We start from the raw sequence: 14,961 nt of genomic DNA on the forward strand, positions 1-14,961 counted from the left end.
TTTCCCAAAATGTCCACCTCCATTTTATTCATATCCTAATAAAATAGGAAGAGGTAAAAAAAAAGTTCAAAAAGGAAAAGGATTATTGTTAGGTCCAAACAGTCCTTTTCAAAATATTCTAATTTTAGGAGCAATACTGTAAAACCAAAATTTCATAATAATATTCCATTAAGCAATCATGATTTTAAAAAATGGTGTAAATATTTGCATATACCAATAAATGATCTGCTATCAAGAAATGAAAATGCTCCTCATAATCATAAACAAGCATTATTTATTTACAATCTTGAACCATTATATATGAGTGGCACTCATTGGACTGCTACTTATGTAAAGGATGGTGTAATAAATTATTTTGACAGTTTTGGTATGGCACCATTTCAAGAGATTGTAAATCATTCCAGAATAAAAAAATTAACATTAGTACATCAAGACAATCAAATACAAAATATTATGACGACACCTTGTGGGTATTCTTGCTTGCATTTTTTAAATGAAATGAACAAAGGTAATTCATATTATGATCTTTTGAAAGTTTTCGACATGCATGATACAGTAAAAGCACGCATGTAAGAACCTATTGATTTAAGAACCTGCTGGCAGAAATTTCCCATTTTTATACCCCAAAATATAAGAACCTTTTTAGCCAATTAAAATTTATTAGGTTCTTATACGTGAGTTATGGGATATTTTCATAAGCATTTTTAACTAAAAAGTATAACTTTGGTGACTTTGAGAAACAGAAAATTCTTCATTGCTCACAAATAAAACACATTTACAGAAACAACTTTGTAAAATAACTTACAACTTTGTAAAAAAAAAATTAATACACTGTAATGTGAAATACTGTAAAAGAAGTCTCATGAAGTCTGTAATTGTTTTCTTTGGACCTTGTGTTCCTTGAAGTTCAGCCATTTGAAACATTTGTCAGGTGCATTTCTTTACTTCTGAAATATTAAGACCAGAAGTTGATTCACTTCCCTTTATTCTTGATACCAATTTCTCTAGGTACTTGTCATTTCCTTTAAGTTTATAATCCACGGGAATTTCCAGCCCTTTCCCATCGCCTTTGTTGTACCGATCTCCAATACATTCTGCCTCAACCTCCCCATAGTCCCGTAAAAAACGGCTAAATATCTTGGAAAGCTCTATAGGGACATGGCCAAACAATGTCTGGTCTTCGTTCTGCACAGCTATAGCATACTTGTCATGCACATTGTCATGCTCTCTCTCACAAGTAAGCACCTCGCCGATGACAACAGAAGCGTCCACAAAATACGCATGGTATCCCCAAACACTGGACTCAATAAATACCTCATGCTCTTCCCCCATTGTTATTAACCTTTAAGGTGTAACATACGTTGAAGACTTGTCACAAAATGGACGGATTTACGCCTTGATTTTAGCCAAGTCTTTCGAAGACAAGACTTGACACACAAGGATAGAACTCAACAAGGCGTCCCTTGTTTTCAACAGGATGACCGCTGACATGTACTCGACACTTCAGCCAGCATTGGTCCCCGGCCCCTTGTGTCCATGTTTCCTCGTGGCACTCTCAAAGTACACCGTAATACCGCTATTTCTATCAATTTTCTTATCTATCTCGAAATGAATCGGACTTTATTCGATTGTGGCTTTCAGAAGAATGTGGAATTGAAGAATGGAGGGTTGTATGGCATCACTGAAACATTGCAAAACCTTGATAAGATGTCAACTTCTGACTTCAAGTGTCAGGAGTGCAGTCAATCATTTTTTAGAAAGCGGCATTTAGAGATGCATACGAAGAATAAACATCCCGAAGTTGAGGTTGACTCACTGGATAAATCCACTTCAGCTCTCAAAATTGAGTCTGTGGATCTATATGTGCAACAAGAAGCTAGTCAACAGGAAGAGGATCGTTCGCCTCGTCAGGAATAGGAACGCGCTGAAAACCGTCGTGGAAGAAGCAAGCGCAAGTCTTACACAAGAGAGTTCAAGAAACAAACACGACCTTTTGGATAATCTCTCCAGTTCTGGGAATAAATGGCAAAAAGTCGTAGATGCCAAAGAAGTAAGCAAATCTTTGGTAGTGAAGTGTAACAAAGCAAGAAATTCCATTTCGTCAGAATTTGCCAAAAATAAAATAAAACAAATGCTGGTAGTGCCAGAGAAGCAAGACGCGGGAGACAGATGGTTGGTGAGAGAGCTCGAAATAGTGAGAAATACCCCTTGGCCTCTAAACTCCTCATTACCGAATTCAAGTTGCGACGAGCAAAATTTCAAATTGGTGATAAGGTTTTAATATCAAAGTATAAAAGAAAAACATTTCATAAAGGTTATACACCAAATTTGACTAAAGCAATATTCACATTTGACAAAATACAAAATACACATCCAATAACTTACAAAACAAAGGACTTGAATATTGAGGAAATACAAGGCAGTTTTTATATTTATGAGGCTGAATTATTGAAAGCAAAACAAGATGTATTCAGAATTGACAAAGAGATTATAAGAAAAAACAAGCTTTAGTGATATGGAAAGGATATACTGATGACTTTAATTCTTGGATAGCAATGAAAGATTTGATGAATATTAAAAAAAAAATGTATATATCACTCTAAAACCAGAAAGTTGGTTTTAAAAGCTTAGATACACCAGCTTTTAAAAAAGATATTGATGATATGATAAAACATTTAGAGACAGAATGTGAAAAAAAATAAAAAATATGCTATTGTTTTTGGTCCAGATATGGTTTCTAGTAAAATGTTCAAAATTGATAATGTTTATGTAATTCAATATTTAAAAAACTAATGACATTTTAGCTGTTTCAAAAAATAAAAAAAACATTGTAGATATAATTTTGAAAATATATAAATCAGCATTCGCACAATAATATTATGATTATAATGTATTGTATTTTAATGTATATATTTGCAAATGGTTTTGCTATATATGCTTAAATAACCATAATTATAAATGAGCTGGTAAATGGATGCATTGTAAAACAATAAAACATCAAAACAATAAACTTATTAATAAAAAAATCGGCCTTTTTTTGCTTTGGTTATTAATATTTATATTTTAAAATATAAAAATTAATATAATTTCTTTTCTTTTAATTATATATCGAATATATGACAAAATATTATTGCGACATATGTAATTATTTTTTTCAAACAAAATTAGTTATTTTATTTTAAAAGTAAAAAAACATCCACAAAAAAAAAATTATTTAAAAAATCTATTAATATATTATAAAATGTTTGATTACTATTTCCCTAATAAAATGAAATTTAATTATACTATTATTAAATCTGATAATTATAACAATCAAGTTAAAATCCAAAAATATATTCACTTTATAACAAATCCCACCGGCTATCAAATAAATGATATTATTTTAAAATTGAAAAAAAAATGTTATTTAAATATATAGGAATATAATTATTTAATATGAGAAAATATTTGACAGATTTTGAAAGACGTTAAGCTATTAAAAATTTAAAAAGCAAATATATGTTGAATAAACCTTGTTGCTGTGATATCTGTAATAATAGTAAAGATTATAAACTTGCTGGTAAATTGACTCATATTAAATCTAAAAAGCATATAAAAAATTTTAAAAAAACATATAGAATATTTTTTTGTATAAAAAATTCAAATGAATTAAAAATTTATTTGAATTTTTCAAATGATTTAAAGATTATTTTCTTATAGTATATTATAATGCATAGAGAAATCAATGGAAAAAAATTATTGAATCAAATAATATACACAAAAAATTGGAAAGCTTTATTTATTCACTTTTTAAATCAGAATTTAAAACTAAATGAAAATCAAGCTAATTTAGCCCTATATGATATCAAAAATAAATATCTAAAATTTGTTTTCTATGATGATAAAGAACATTTATTCAAAATTGATGGTAAAAACATTGATATTTTGAAAGATATGCTTAAAAATCAATATGGATATTTTAATTTTATTGATGATAAAGATAATGAAATAGAAGTTGAACCAATGAAATTAAAAAATATATATATTATTAGAAGACAAACCAATCATGGATTCTAAAAACAAAATTAATGAATATGACAATTTAATTAAATTACATAAAAATCAATTAGTTGCTTATAAAAAAGCCTAAATCAATTTAATAAACAATATAATGAAATTGAAAGAAAAAAATTATTTTATAAAATCTAATGTTAATAAACAAATGAATTAAAAATGTAAATTATAATAAATTTAAAAGAAAAGATCTTATTAATTTATTATTGGAAAAAATAAATTAATTGATTCACTTTTAAAAAAAAATATCAAAACAATACATCAACATCTACATCAACCAGTATATGGTAAAATATTCCCACCTGTAAAAGACAAAATCAAATTTTTTGAAACACCAAAGTTACAATATGCTAAAATTATGAATCAACTTACAAAAACACCAAATCACATCAAATTAGTATCATTAACAATAAGGATCCTTTAATTCAACTTCAAAATACAAGAAAATTAATTGGATTACATATTGAAAAAAGTTTAAATCTCGCGTTCTAAAAGGTAGCACCGCGTTCTCTCGCGTAGGACCGAGGCTGTGGAATGAACTTCCGGCTCGTATGCGGTCTCTGCCTATGAAGACATTCAAAAATGAGCCTCATAATTTACTTCTATCGGTCCTAGAACAATGCGATGACTACCTAGACACAGACCAAATTACATTTGTTTTAAAAAAGAGCGATCACATGAAACGCTGGCTATGAACATGCCCACTTACTGCGTTCTATTGCTGGGATTTAGAAAAAAATGAGCAAAATTTAATGGAAAAATTATTAAAAGTGAAATCCAATTTTTATTTTTTTTTAAAAAGAAAGAAAAAATTGTAGTAGTGGTATTGTACACAGTTGACCCGCCTAGATTAAATTTACTATTTGCGGGCCAACTATAAAAAAAATAAGAACTGTAATGTTATATTGTGACAATAAAGTTCAAAAGTTCAAAGTTCAAAGTTAAATGAAATGAAAGGACTAAAATTTGTTGAAACATTAAGGGTAACATCTGAAAAGCAACTAGGTCGCGAAGAAAAAACAATTAAATCAGCTTATGTTAATAGCATAGCACAGACAATAATAAACAAAACACAAATTGAACAAGCTTTAAATTTATCAAAACAGCAAATTTTAAACATGATAGCTCAATGGATTTCAGAAGGTTCAGGTTGGTCAATTCAAATTGTTGATAGTCATCATCTTAATATTGTTAAGTATGAACCTATAAAAGGCAATTCTTATATCCAACTACCAAATGAATTATGTAACAGTTCAAAAGGATTGATAAACTTAAAAAACAACGATAATCAAACAAGATACAAAGAAAGAAAACCCTATTGTTTTGTATGTGTTGTTTGCTTCAGCTCTGAACAACTTTTAACTAATCACAAAGAAAATTGTATTTCAATTAATGGTGAGCAAGCTATCAAAATGCCTGAAAAAGGTTCAAAAGTAAAGTTCAATAATTTGCATAAGCAACTACCTGTGCCGTTTGTTATATATGCTGATTTTGAAGCTCTAACAGGAAAAATACAATGTTGTAAGCCTAACAATTATAAATCATACACTGAAGCTTATCAAAAGCATACTAATTGTTGCTATGGCTATAAAGTTGTTTGTTGTTAAGATGACAAATACAGCAAACCAGTTCAGATTTACAGAGGTGAAAATGCTACATACAAATTTTTAGAAAAAATGCTTGAATAATTAAAATTTTGTAAAAATATTATTAAATACAAATTTAATAAGCCATTAAAAATGACGAAAAAAGGTGAAGAAAACTTCAAAAAAGCTCATTCATGTCATATCTGTAACAAAAAATATACTGATAAAGATATTACAGTAACAGATCATTGTCATGTTACTGGTTTTTACAGAGGAATACGCTCATCAAGATTGTAACCTGAATTTCAGATTGACTGACAAAATACCAGTTATATTTCATAATCTTAGAGGCTATGACAATCATTTTATAATGCAAAATATTGGTGAAATAGCTAAAAATCACACTTGCAAAAACAAAAACGGAGAAAAATGCCAAATGAATATTAATGCTATTCCCAATAACATGGAAAAGTATATGGCTTTTATGCTTGGTAATAATTTAGTCTTCATAGACTCATTTCAATTTATGAGTTCAAGTCTAGATAAATTAGTAAGTAATTTACCCGTTGAAGCATTAAAATAAACCTCACAAGAGTTTCAAGATGATAAACTTGATAAACTTAGTTTGATGTCTAAAGAAGGCATCTACCCATATGATTTCATGGATTCATTTGACAAATTCAATGAACCTCATCTGCCAACAAAAGAAGATTTTTATAACGTCCTATCTGATCAATCAGTGACTGATGAGCAATATAAACATGCAAAAAAATGTGTGGAATACTTTTAATTTAAAAACAATGGGTGAATATCACGACCTGTATCTCAAATCTGACATCCTTTTATTAGCTGATGTATTCGAAAACAAATTGATAAGCTTGACCTAGCTATGTACGGAGGAAACGGCACTAAAGTATTAATATTGGAAGTTGACCTTAAGTATCCGAAAGAATTGCATAATTTACATAATGATTATCCATGTGCTGCTAAAAAGATCAAAGTTAACAAAGATATGTTGTCTCCTTATTGTAAAAAGATTGCTGATCAATATAATATATCAACTGGTCTTGTTCATAAGTTAATACCAACATTGAACAACAAAGAAAAATATGTTTTACCCTACAAAACACTTCAATTTTATATTGATTTAGCATTGAAAGTCACTAAAGTTCACAGTTCACACTAAACTTTACTTGAGTTTGATCACCGTGGATGATGCAGTATATTAACTTAAATACTCAGAAAAGAACTAATGGCAAAAATGATTTTGAAAAGGATTTCTTCAAACTTATGAACAACAGTGTATTTGGTAAAACAATGGAAAATTTGCGAAAACGAGTTAATATCAGACCCGTCACTGATGAGAAAAAACTGATTAAATTAACATCAAAACCAACTTATGTAAGCAGTAAAATATTCAACAAAAATCTTGTAGCTGAGCATAAGATTAAAGAATCATTGTTATTAAACAGAACTTCACACGTTGGTATGTGTATTTTAGATATATGTAAAACGCTAATGTATGACTTTCATTACAATTAGATTAAAAATAAGTTTGCAAATAAAGCTAAACTTCTATTCACTGATACAGACTCGCTAAGTTATGAAATCAAAACCATAAATGTATATCAAGACTTTTGGAGTGATTACCTTAAAGATAGTAAATTTTATGATAAGGCAAATAAAAAGGTGATTGGTAAATTCAAAGATGAAGCTTCTGGAATTCCTATCACAGAATTCATCGGCTTGCGATTTAAAATGTATTCATACATTAAAGACAATAACAGTGGCGGAAAAACAGCTAAAGGAATAAAAAAGAATATTATTAGGAAAAATATTAAACATCAAGACTACAAAAAACGCTATTTGATAACAAACAAATGTATCATACAATGAAAACCATCAGAAGCAACTTGCATCAACTTGGAAGCTATGAACTGAATAAAGTGTCATTGTCCTGCTTCGATGATAAGCGCTATATTCACGAAAATGGCATCAAAAGTTACGCTTACGGTCACTACAAAATCAACTGCTAAAGTTTATCGAATGTCACGCTATTTTAATTATGCAAATATTTAAACAAACTTCATGCATCAGAAAATTTATCAGATCTGTACTTTTATCAGAAAAATATCACAAAATAAATTTATGGGTACATTTTTGATTGGTTAATGACTGTCATATGACTTTAATACAATAGCTATTGATGATGACTCATTTTATGTTTTCAGCGGGGAAAACCCCGTGCTTTGTGATTCTCTCATGTTCTATTTGATTGATCATGGGAATATTTAATCTTGTTTCTCTTGTATTTAAAGAATATTATTACTATTTCCTTTTCACTTGATAATGACGTCCGACAACGTCGAAACGTCGTGTATATATATTTTTTAACCGCCTTTTAAAGATTTCTTAAATGTTTTTAAGAATCGTTTTTTCGCAATTTTTTATAGCTAAATGTTTTAAAAAATCGCTTCTTTTTAATGTAGTTTTGTGCTTGGTAATATTGTTTTCAAAAACATACACAAAAAAGTTCGAAAAACATATAGATTAATTTTTCAGTGAATTTTGAATCCAACGCAAAATTTCAACGCAAAATCAAACGCAAAATCCAATGCAAATTCCCAAGGTTAAATTTTATGCATATTAATTAGGTTAAAATCAAACGCAAAATAGAGTAATAAATATTTGTAAAAATAAAATCATAAAGTGCATATGAAAGCAAACACAAAATTCAGAATGATCTGGTACCCCCATCTACTATACTACTCATGTCCAAGTATAAATACAGATTACTTCATGGTTGGTGAGTGCGTACGATTTTTATTCACGAGTTGTGAAGGATCGCATAAACGAACGAGTGAGCGAAGTGAACGAGTGAGTTTCACGATCCTTCATAACGAGTGAGTAATAAAAATCGTGCAAACGAGCCAATCATGAAGTAATTTGTTAATGATATAAGTACAGAGATCATAAAGTTAACGAGGTAAGTGTTCATGGTGAGGCTATCAAAACACCGATCGTGAACATAAGCCCTAAACAAATAGCAAAATATTTTTGAAATGAAAGAAATCTTTACCTTCCATACCTCGCTTGAGCACTTTTAAAACTTTTTAAGATCTTCTGAAGTATTTTTGTCGAGAAAACTAAGCAAATCTGTGTACAGGCCAACCACGCCAAAGTTCAACATCATATTAGCCAATCAAAAGGCTGATACCACAATTTTTCACTAGTGAAAATAACGACATAGCAAATCAGAGCGTCGATATGTCGTTTTTCACTAGTGAAAAAAATCGTATGACCAATCAGCTGGCTTCTCTAGCGCAAAGAGACTATTTTTATCTCGATCCTTTTTGGAGTGTAAATCTCGGTACTTATATAATAAAGTTGTTTATAAGATGAACAAATTACCTTGCCTAAAAACCCACTGTAATGTCGTCTTGCTTCAACTAGCTACCAAAAAAAGTTTGTTTACGCATTTCAGCAGCTTTCAATATGCCAACCTGAGAAATTTGTATTTTCAATTTCAGCAAAACAAAACAAATGGTCAATTGATTATGATTTTTTGGCATAAGAGATCTCGACATGACAAATTAAAAATATGCAAATTGCTTCGGCAAGTGTCAGAGAGCAAGTTGCTGGAATATTAACATGAAAGCTCATTGGCGAGGTTTTATGGCCATTTTGATCCCAAAGGCTGTTTCTCCGCTCAAATCCTACCAGTTTCAGCAACATGTTTGTCAATCAATTTAACGTGTAATTGTCGAAATTTTGCCGTAAAATTCCTCTTTTTATAAGGAAAATTAAGAAAGGATTAGGCAACAAGTAGGCCGCAAACAGATAACTGTAAAATGGACATCAATTGTTAAAATTGCAGAAAGACCTCATTAGTTTAGTGATTCACTCGCTCACTCACTCACTCAGACAACCCAGATGACATTTTGCATTACGGGCTAGACCGTGAGCACAAAAACTACAGAAAACAACACTAAAACATAAATGTAGCTAAAGAGATAGAGTAAGCTCCGTATGTTTTAGTTGCCTAATTAGACTGGGATTTTCCCAGCGGATATGAGCGGCGTCTTTGAGCAAGAACTGGAAACGATTAGGTGCCGTATCTTGTAAACTCATAGTTGTCCATTTTTTACGAAGAAAAGGTTTTCTTTTTCATTATTATCATTTTTATTTTATCCTAGTTTTAAAAAAGAAGTATTGCATTATCTTATCAGTTAAAAGAAAAAAAGCTTACCACTTTGCAGTACGCTTCTTCCTTCTCTTTTTATGGCAAGAAAAACCAACAAGAAGTAGAAAGCCCAGAAAAGATACACCGCCCACGGAAAAACCAAGAATACTCGCCATGGAAAAACCTGGTCCAAAAATGGCACAAGTTATTATTGGTACAAGAAAGAATCAAATTTTCAATGCCATAGTTTTCATGAAATTCTAAGCACATTAAGATTAACGTCAGATAGCGTTACATGTAAAGTAGTTGAGTAACCGTTTGTTTAAAACGAAGGAACAATTACGCTTAACTCTCATGAACAGGTATATCTGCAGATTACTTCACATGCAGCAACGATAAAAATGTGCAAAATGAAACATTATCATGGATTATACATCCGTGCAACGTTTTTTTTTATGAAACGTTTTCCCTAGTCTCTGGATATTATTGGCCTTTTATTCCCCTAATAAACACGGAGACACTACAGTTCAGATTTCAATGTGACATAAATGATATAAAAGAAACAGCAGCACAGTTTAACTTTTGTATTATCGCTGATGATCCTTCCTCTCAGCAGTGCGATTTATTCAGGAATCCCACTTTGTTTGCACTAAATTCACCTTTTCCCCAGCCAATGACAAAGAAACATTAAAACAAAACAACCAATCAGATTTCAAGGCTTGTTTAAAGTAATCAATCAAATTTCAAGAAAATGTGATACAAAGAAAGCCAATGTGTAGTAAAGTTCATGTTTAACTCTTACCAGCTTCCTTTGTTTTTACATGAACAAAACCCTTTGGTCCATCACCAGCAGAAGTGTAGGCCAACACCTGCAATTCATATTCTGTAGATTCTTGCAATCCAGTAATAGTCTTTGTGTAAACTGAAGTTTTGGAAACATCGATAACTTGAACATCTGGTTTGTCACCTGTCTCTCTCCTATTAATAAACAACTTAAATCCTCTGATTATTCCATTTCTGGAGTCTGCGGGTGGCAGCTGCCAAGATGCAGTGACACTTGAAGAAGTGCTCACATTCACTATAAATCCACTGGGAGGTTTTGATGGAGCTGGAACATAGAAAATAATTTAAGAGATAAAAGATAGACTGAGATAAATCAACACTATAAATAATGTATCTGTGCAATTATGTGTTGAGGATCAATGGCTTTAACAGCATCAAGCAGCAAAAGCATCTTAATCAGGTGGTAAATCATCCAATCAACCACTTGCCAGTCAATCGATTGACCACGGATAAGCACTACATTGCTAATCAAATTAAGTTTAATTTTGCTGTACAAAAGAGGACAAGATTTGTGGTACGCAATGGTGAAGAGAGAACGCACAAAAACTCATGAATTAATGATAATACCACTTACCATCTTCCATTGTTTTAACCAACTGAACAGAACTATTTGGTCCATCGCCAACCGAGGTGTAGGCCAACAATTGAAATTCATATTCTGTAAATTTCATCAACTCGCTGACAGTTTCTGCTCCAATGGAAGCATTGGAAATGTTAAGAAGTTTAGGTTGGTTGTGAGAGCGTTTCTGTCTATAAAACAATTTGAATCCTGTGATGATTCCATTTCTGGAGTCTGCAGGTGGAAGCTGCCAAGATGCTGTGATACTTGTAGAATTGCTTGCTTTCACCATAAATCCACTGGGAGCTTTTGAGGGAACTTAAAATTAAAGAAGAAAAAAACAATAAGTGAGCCCTGTTCATTAAGTCGCATTACTTGTGTTTCAGGGATAAGAAAATTTGAAGAAAATTCGAGGAGGTTCTGTCATAATCAAGTCACATAAAACATTAATAAGAACTTATTCTAGTCTATGCTGGACTTCTAATAGCTGTGATAGGATGCGGAAAAAATTTACCATTATGCGGAAATTTTTGGCCATATTGTAGTGTATTAGGTCAGCGGATGAGAGCAATAGTACATCCGGGCAATGTAAGACAAGGTGTGTGAATCGTGTAGGTGTTCCTTGCTGTATTAAAAGAATTGTTTAGACCTTTGTGGCTCGCCTAAGTGGCTCTGATATCCTACAAATTGGCGACGAGGATGGCGAATTCAGTAGAAAGAGCGCAGCCTCCTTTGGATTTGACAGGGTCGCCGTCTCAGGTCATGGAACGTTGGCGACATTGGAAACGATCATACCAGTATTACATCGATGGCAAGGGAATTACGAACGCTGCCCGCAAAAAAGCTCAATAATGCTTCATTTAGCAGGTATGGAAGTTCAAGATATTTACGAAGATCTTCAAGATCCTGGACCGATTAATGCAGAGACCGATAATGCCTTCTCAGTGTGTCGTCGAAAACTGGATGCTCATTTTCGAGCCCACGACAATGTCCCGTATGAGGGCATGCTTTTCGTCAACTAGCACCAATGCAGGGGCAAAAAGATGACAAATTCATTGTCCGTTTACGCAAACAAGCTTGTCACTGCCATTTTGGTGAATCTTTGAACGAAAATCTACGCGATCAACTGATTGAAAAGTTGGTAGATATTGAATTGAAAAAGAAATTGCTGGAACTTAATAATATTACTCTGGAGGCTGCATTAGATAAAGTTCATAAATGGAAAGCCTGGCGTGAGCAAGCACAGCAAATGATTACTCCGAATCAAGAGCCCGGAACAAGCACTAATGTGGTTTGAAAACGTAGGGAAATGGATCCAAAGGGAACATGTTTTAATGGTGGCCAAGAGGGGCACTTCGCTAGGGACAGGAGCTGCCTGGCTCGAGGACAAAAGTGTGCCAAATGTGATAAGCATGGTCATTACGCTAGTTGTTGCAAAGGAGGGAAAAGCTTGAAGCCTGGAAAACAAAGCACCAGCCAAAAATCGGAAGGAAGACAGGGGCATCCAGGTAAAGGAAGACAGGCCAATTTTGTTAAAGGTCGTTTGAGAACTCAGGTGAGAATGATGCATTTGCTTTCACTATAGAGGAACAGACATGTTCTTTGTCATCTATTGCTGAGCCAGTGATATCTGTAAGCATTGGTGGCGTCAGCAGAAACATGTTGATTTATTCAGGTTCAGCAAGTAATCTAGTTAACTTAAGTACTGCACAAGAACTTAAACACCAAAGATAGAGTTACAACCATGAACAAAAACGTTGTATGCTTATGGAGGCCGAGAACTTAAAGTTGAAAGCCAGTTTCAGATAGAAGTTTCCATAAGCAAGAAAAAGATTGTCGCAGATTTCATTGTGGTCAAAACTGGGCGTTGTTTGTTGGGTTATTCAACCGCCTTAGATCTAGGAATTCTCCTTGTAGGCCAAGCAGAAACTGTCAATACACGGAACTGTAACACTGTTGACGGCTCTTTTGTGGTTCAACTCAAAGCAAAACTCAAAGAAGAACTACCAGTTAAAGCTACATATTGATCCTAGTGTAACTCCAGTGGTTCAGAATTAAGGTGTGAGAAGTGCCTTTTTCATTGAAAGGCAAGGTAACTGCCAAAGTTAATAAACTCCTTGAACAGAACATCATTGAGAGGGTTCAGGGGCCCACAGCATGGGTCAGCCCTATCGTTGTTGCACCAAAGGCATCAGGTGACATACGACTATGTGTCGGTATGGGAGGGGCTAACGAGGCCATTATCAGTGAGAGATTGCCCATACCAATTGTAGATGAGGTACTCGAGAGCCTTAACGGAAGTGCTGTGTTCTCCAAATTGGATTTGAGGTGGGATTTTCACCAAATTGAACTGGATGCCGACTCAATGGATATCAACGCTCTTGCCAGCCATGATGGCATCGTCCGGTACAAACTAAGCTTTGGTGTCAATGTTGAACCCAAAAAGTGCCAACACATTAGCATGCAGTCAATGGCAGGTATGCAAGGGGTAGATAACATAGCAGATGATCTTATTGTTCATGGCCAATACATGGAGGAGCATGATAAGAATTTAAATTGTGTTTTAAAGCGACTTAGTGAAAAACAATTGACTGTGAATGCTGACAAGTGCACATTCTGAATGACGAGAGTAGTTTTATGGGTCTTGTGCATAGCAAGCATGGAATCGGGCCGACGGGAGAAAAAGTGAGAGCCGTTGTTGAAGCAAGTCAACCGCAAACGCCTTCAGAAGTTCGGAGCTTCTTGGGGCTCGTGGGATTCTATGCCAGGTTTATTCCAGATTTTGCGACAACAGCTGATCCCCTTAGGAGACTTGCACGGAAAGGAGAGCCATTCGTCTGGGGAGAGGACCAGGAGATTTCATTTCAGAAATTGAAGGGTCAAGTTGCCAGTGCTCCAGTTCTTGCATACTTTGACAAGAACGCATTTACCCGTGTTATTGCTCATGCTAGTCCCGTGGGACTTGGGGCAGTGCTAATCTTGTGCAAGAGAAGGGTGGAGAGCGTCGTGCCATCTGCTATGCCAGTCGAAGTTTGAGTCAACTGGAGCGTCGTTACAGTCAAACGGAGAAGGAAGCACTAGCCTTGTTGCGGGCCTGTGAACGCCTCCACCTCTACCTGTATTGGTTACCCCAGTTTGAACTTGTGACCGACCATGAAGCCCTGAATTCAAATATTCAAGCAAGTCAAGACCCTCAGCTAGGACAGAGCGATGGGTTCTGCGTCTTCAACCCTATAACTATCGAGTTTGTTATGTGCCTTCAAGAAAGAATATAGCAGATGCTCTTTCCCGATTGACAAAGATATCTGCCTCAGATCAGACCATACAAGATGATAGATACTTGCATTTGGTAGCTCTGCATGCTGTTCCTACAGCTTTGAGACTGAGCTTTGAACGGATCTTGACACAGGATCCAGAGTTACAATCCGTCAGAAATTTTCTCATTGAAGGCAAATGGGACAGTGCTCCTAAGTCATACTTGCTTGTGCGCAATGACTTGACCTTTATTGGCCATGTGATTCCTCGAGGAACAAGAATTGTTGTCCCCCAAAAGTCTTCGCAAGAGAGTTGTTAGTCTGGGGCATGAAGGGCACCAGGGAGTTGTTAAGATGAAGCAAAGACTTAGCACGAAGGCCTGATGGCCCGGAATGGACCGTGACGCAGAGAGATGTGCAGAGTGTTACTGCTACCAGCTAGTTACCAGGAATGTCCCACCACCGCCAGTGAAGCCAACAGTG

General features: G+C 33.9%; 1 protein-coding gene across 1 annotated transcript in view; it reads right to left on the bottom strand.

The window, feature by feature from the left end:
• The window catches only part of LOC137973125 (uncharacterized), a 176,529-nt gene that overhangs the window by 27,137 nt on the left and 134,431 nt on the right, over window positions 1-14,961 (bottom strand). Inside the window, exons 12-14 of the mRNA XM_068819867.1 lie at window positions 11,240-11,542; window positions 10,625-10,930; window positions 9,889-10,006 (exon numbers count right to left, since the gene is read on the bottom strand). Of these exons, the coding sequence (XP_068675968.1) occupies window positions 9,889-10,006; window positions 10,625-10,930; window positions 11,240-11,542 (727 nt within the window). The remainder of the gene's footprint in view (window positions 1-9,888; window positions 10,007-10,624; window positions 10,931-11,239; window positions 11,543-14,961) is intronic.

This window comes from Montipora foliosa, chromosome 10 (genome assembly GCF_036669935.1).
Source record: "Montipora foliosa isolate CH-2021 chromosome 10, ASM3666993v2, whole genome shotgun sequence".
NCBI classification, from domain to species: Eukaryota; Metazoa; Cnidaria; class Anthozoa; order Scleractinia; family Acroporidae; genus Montipora; species Montipora foliosa.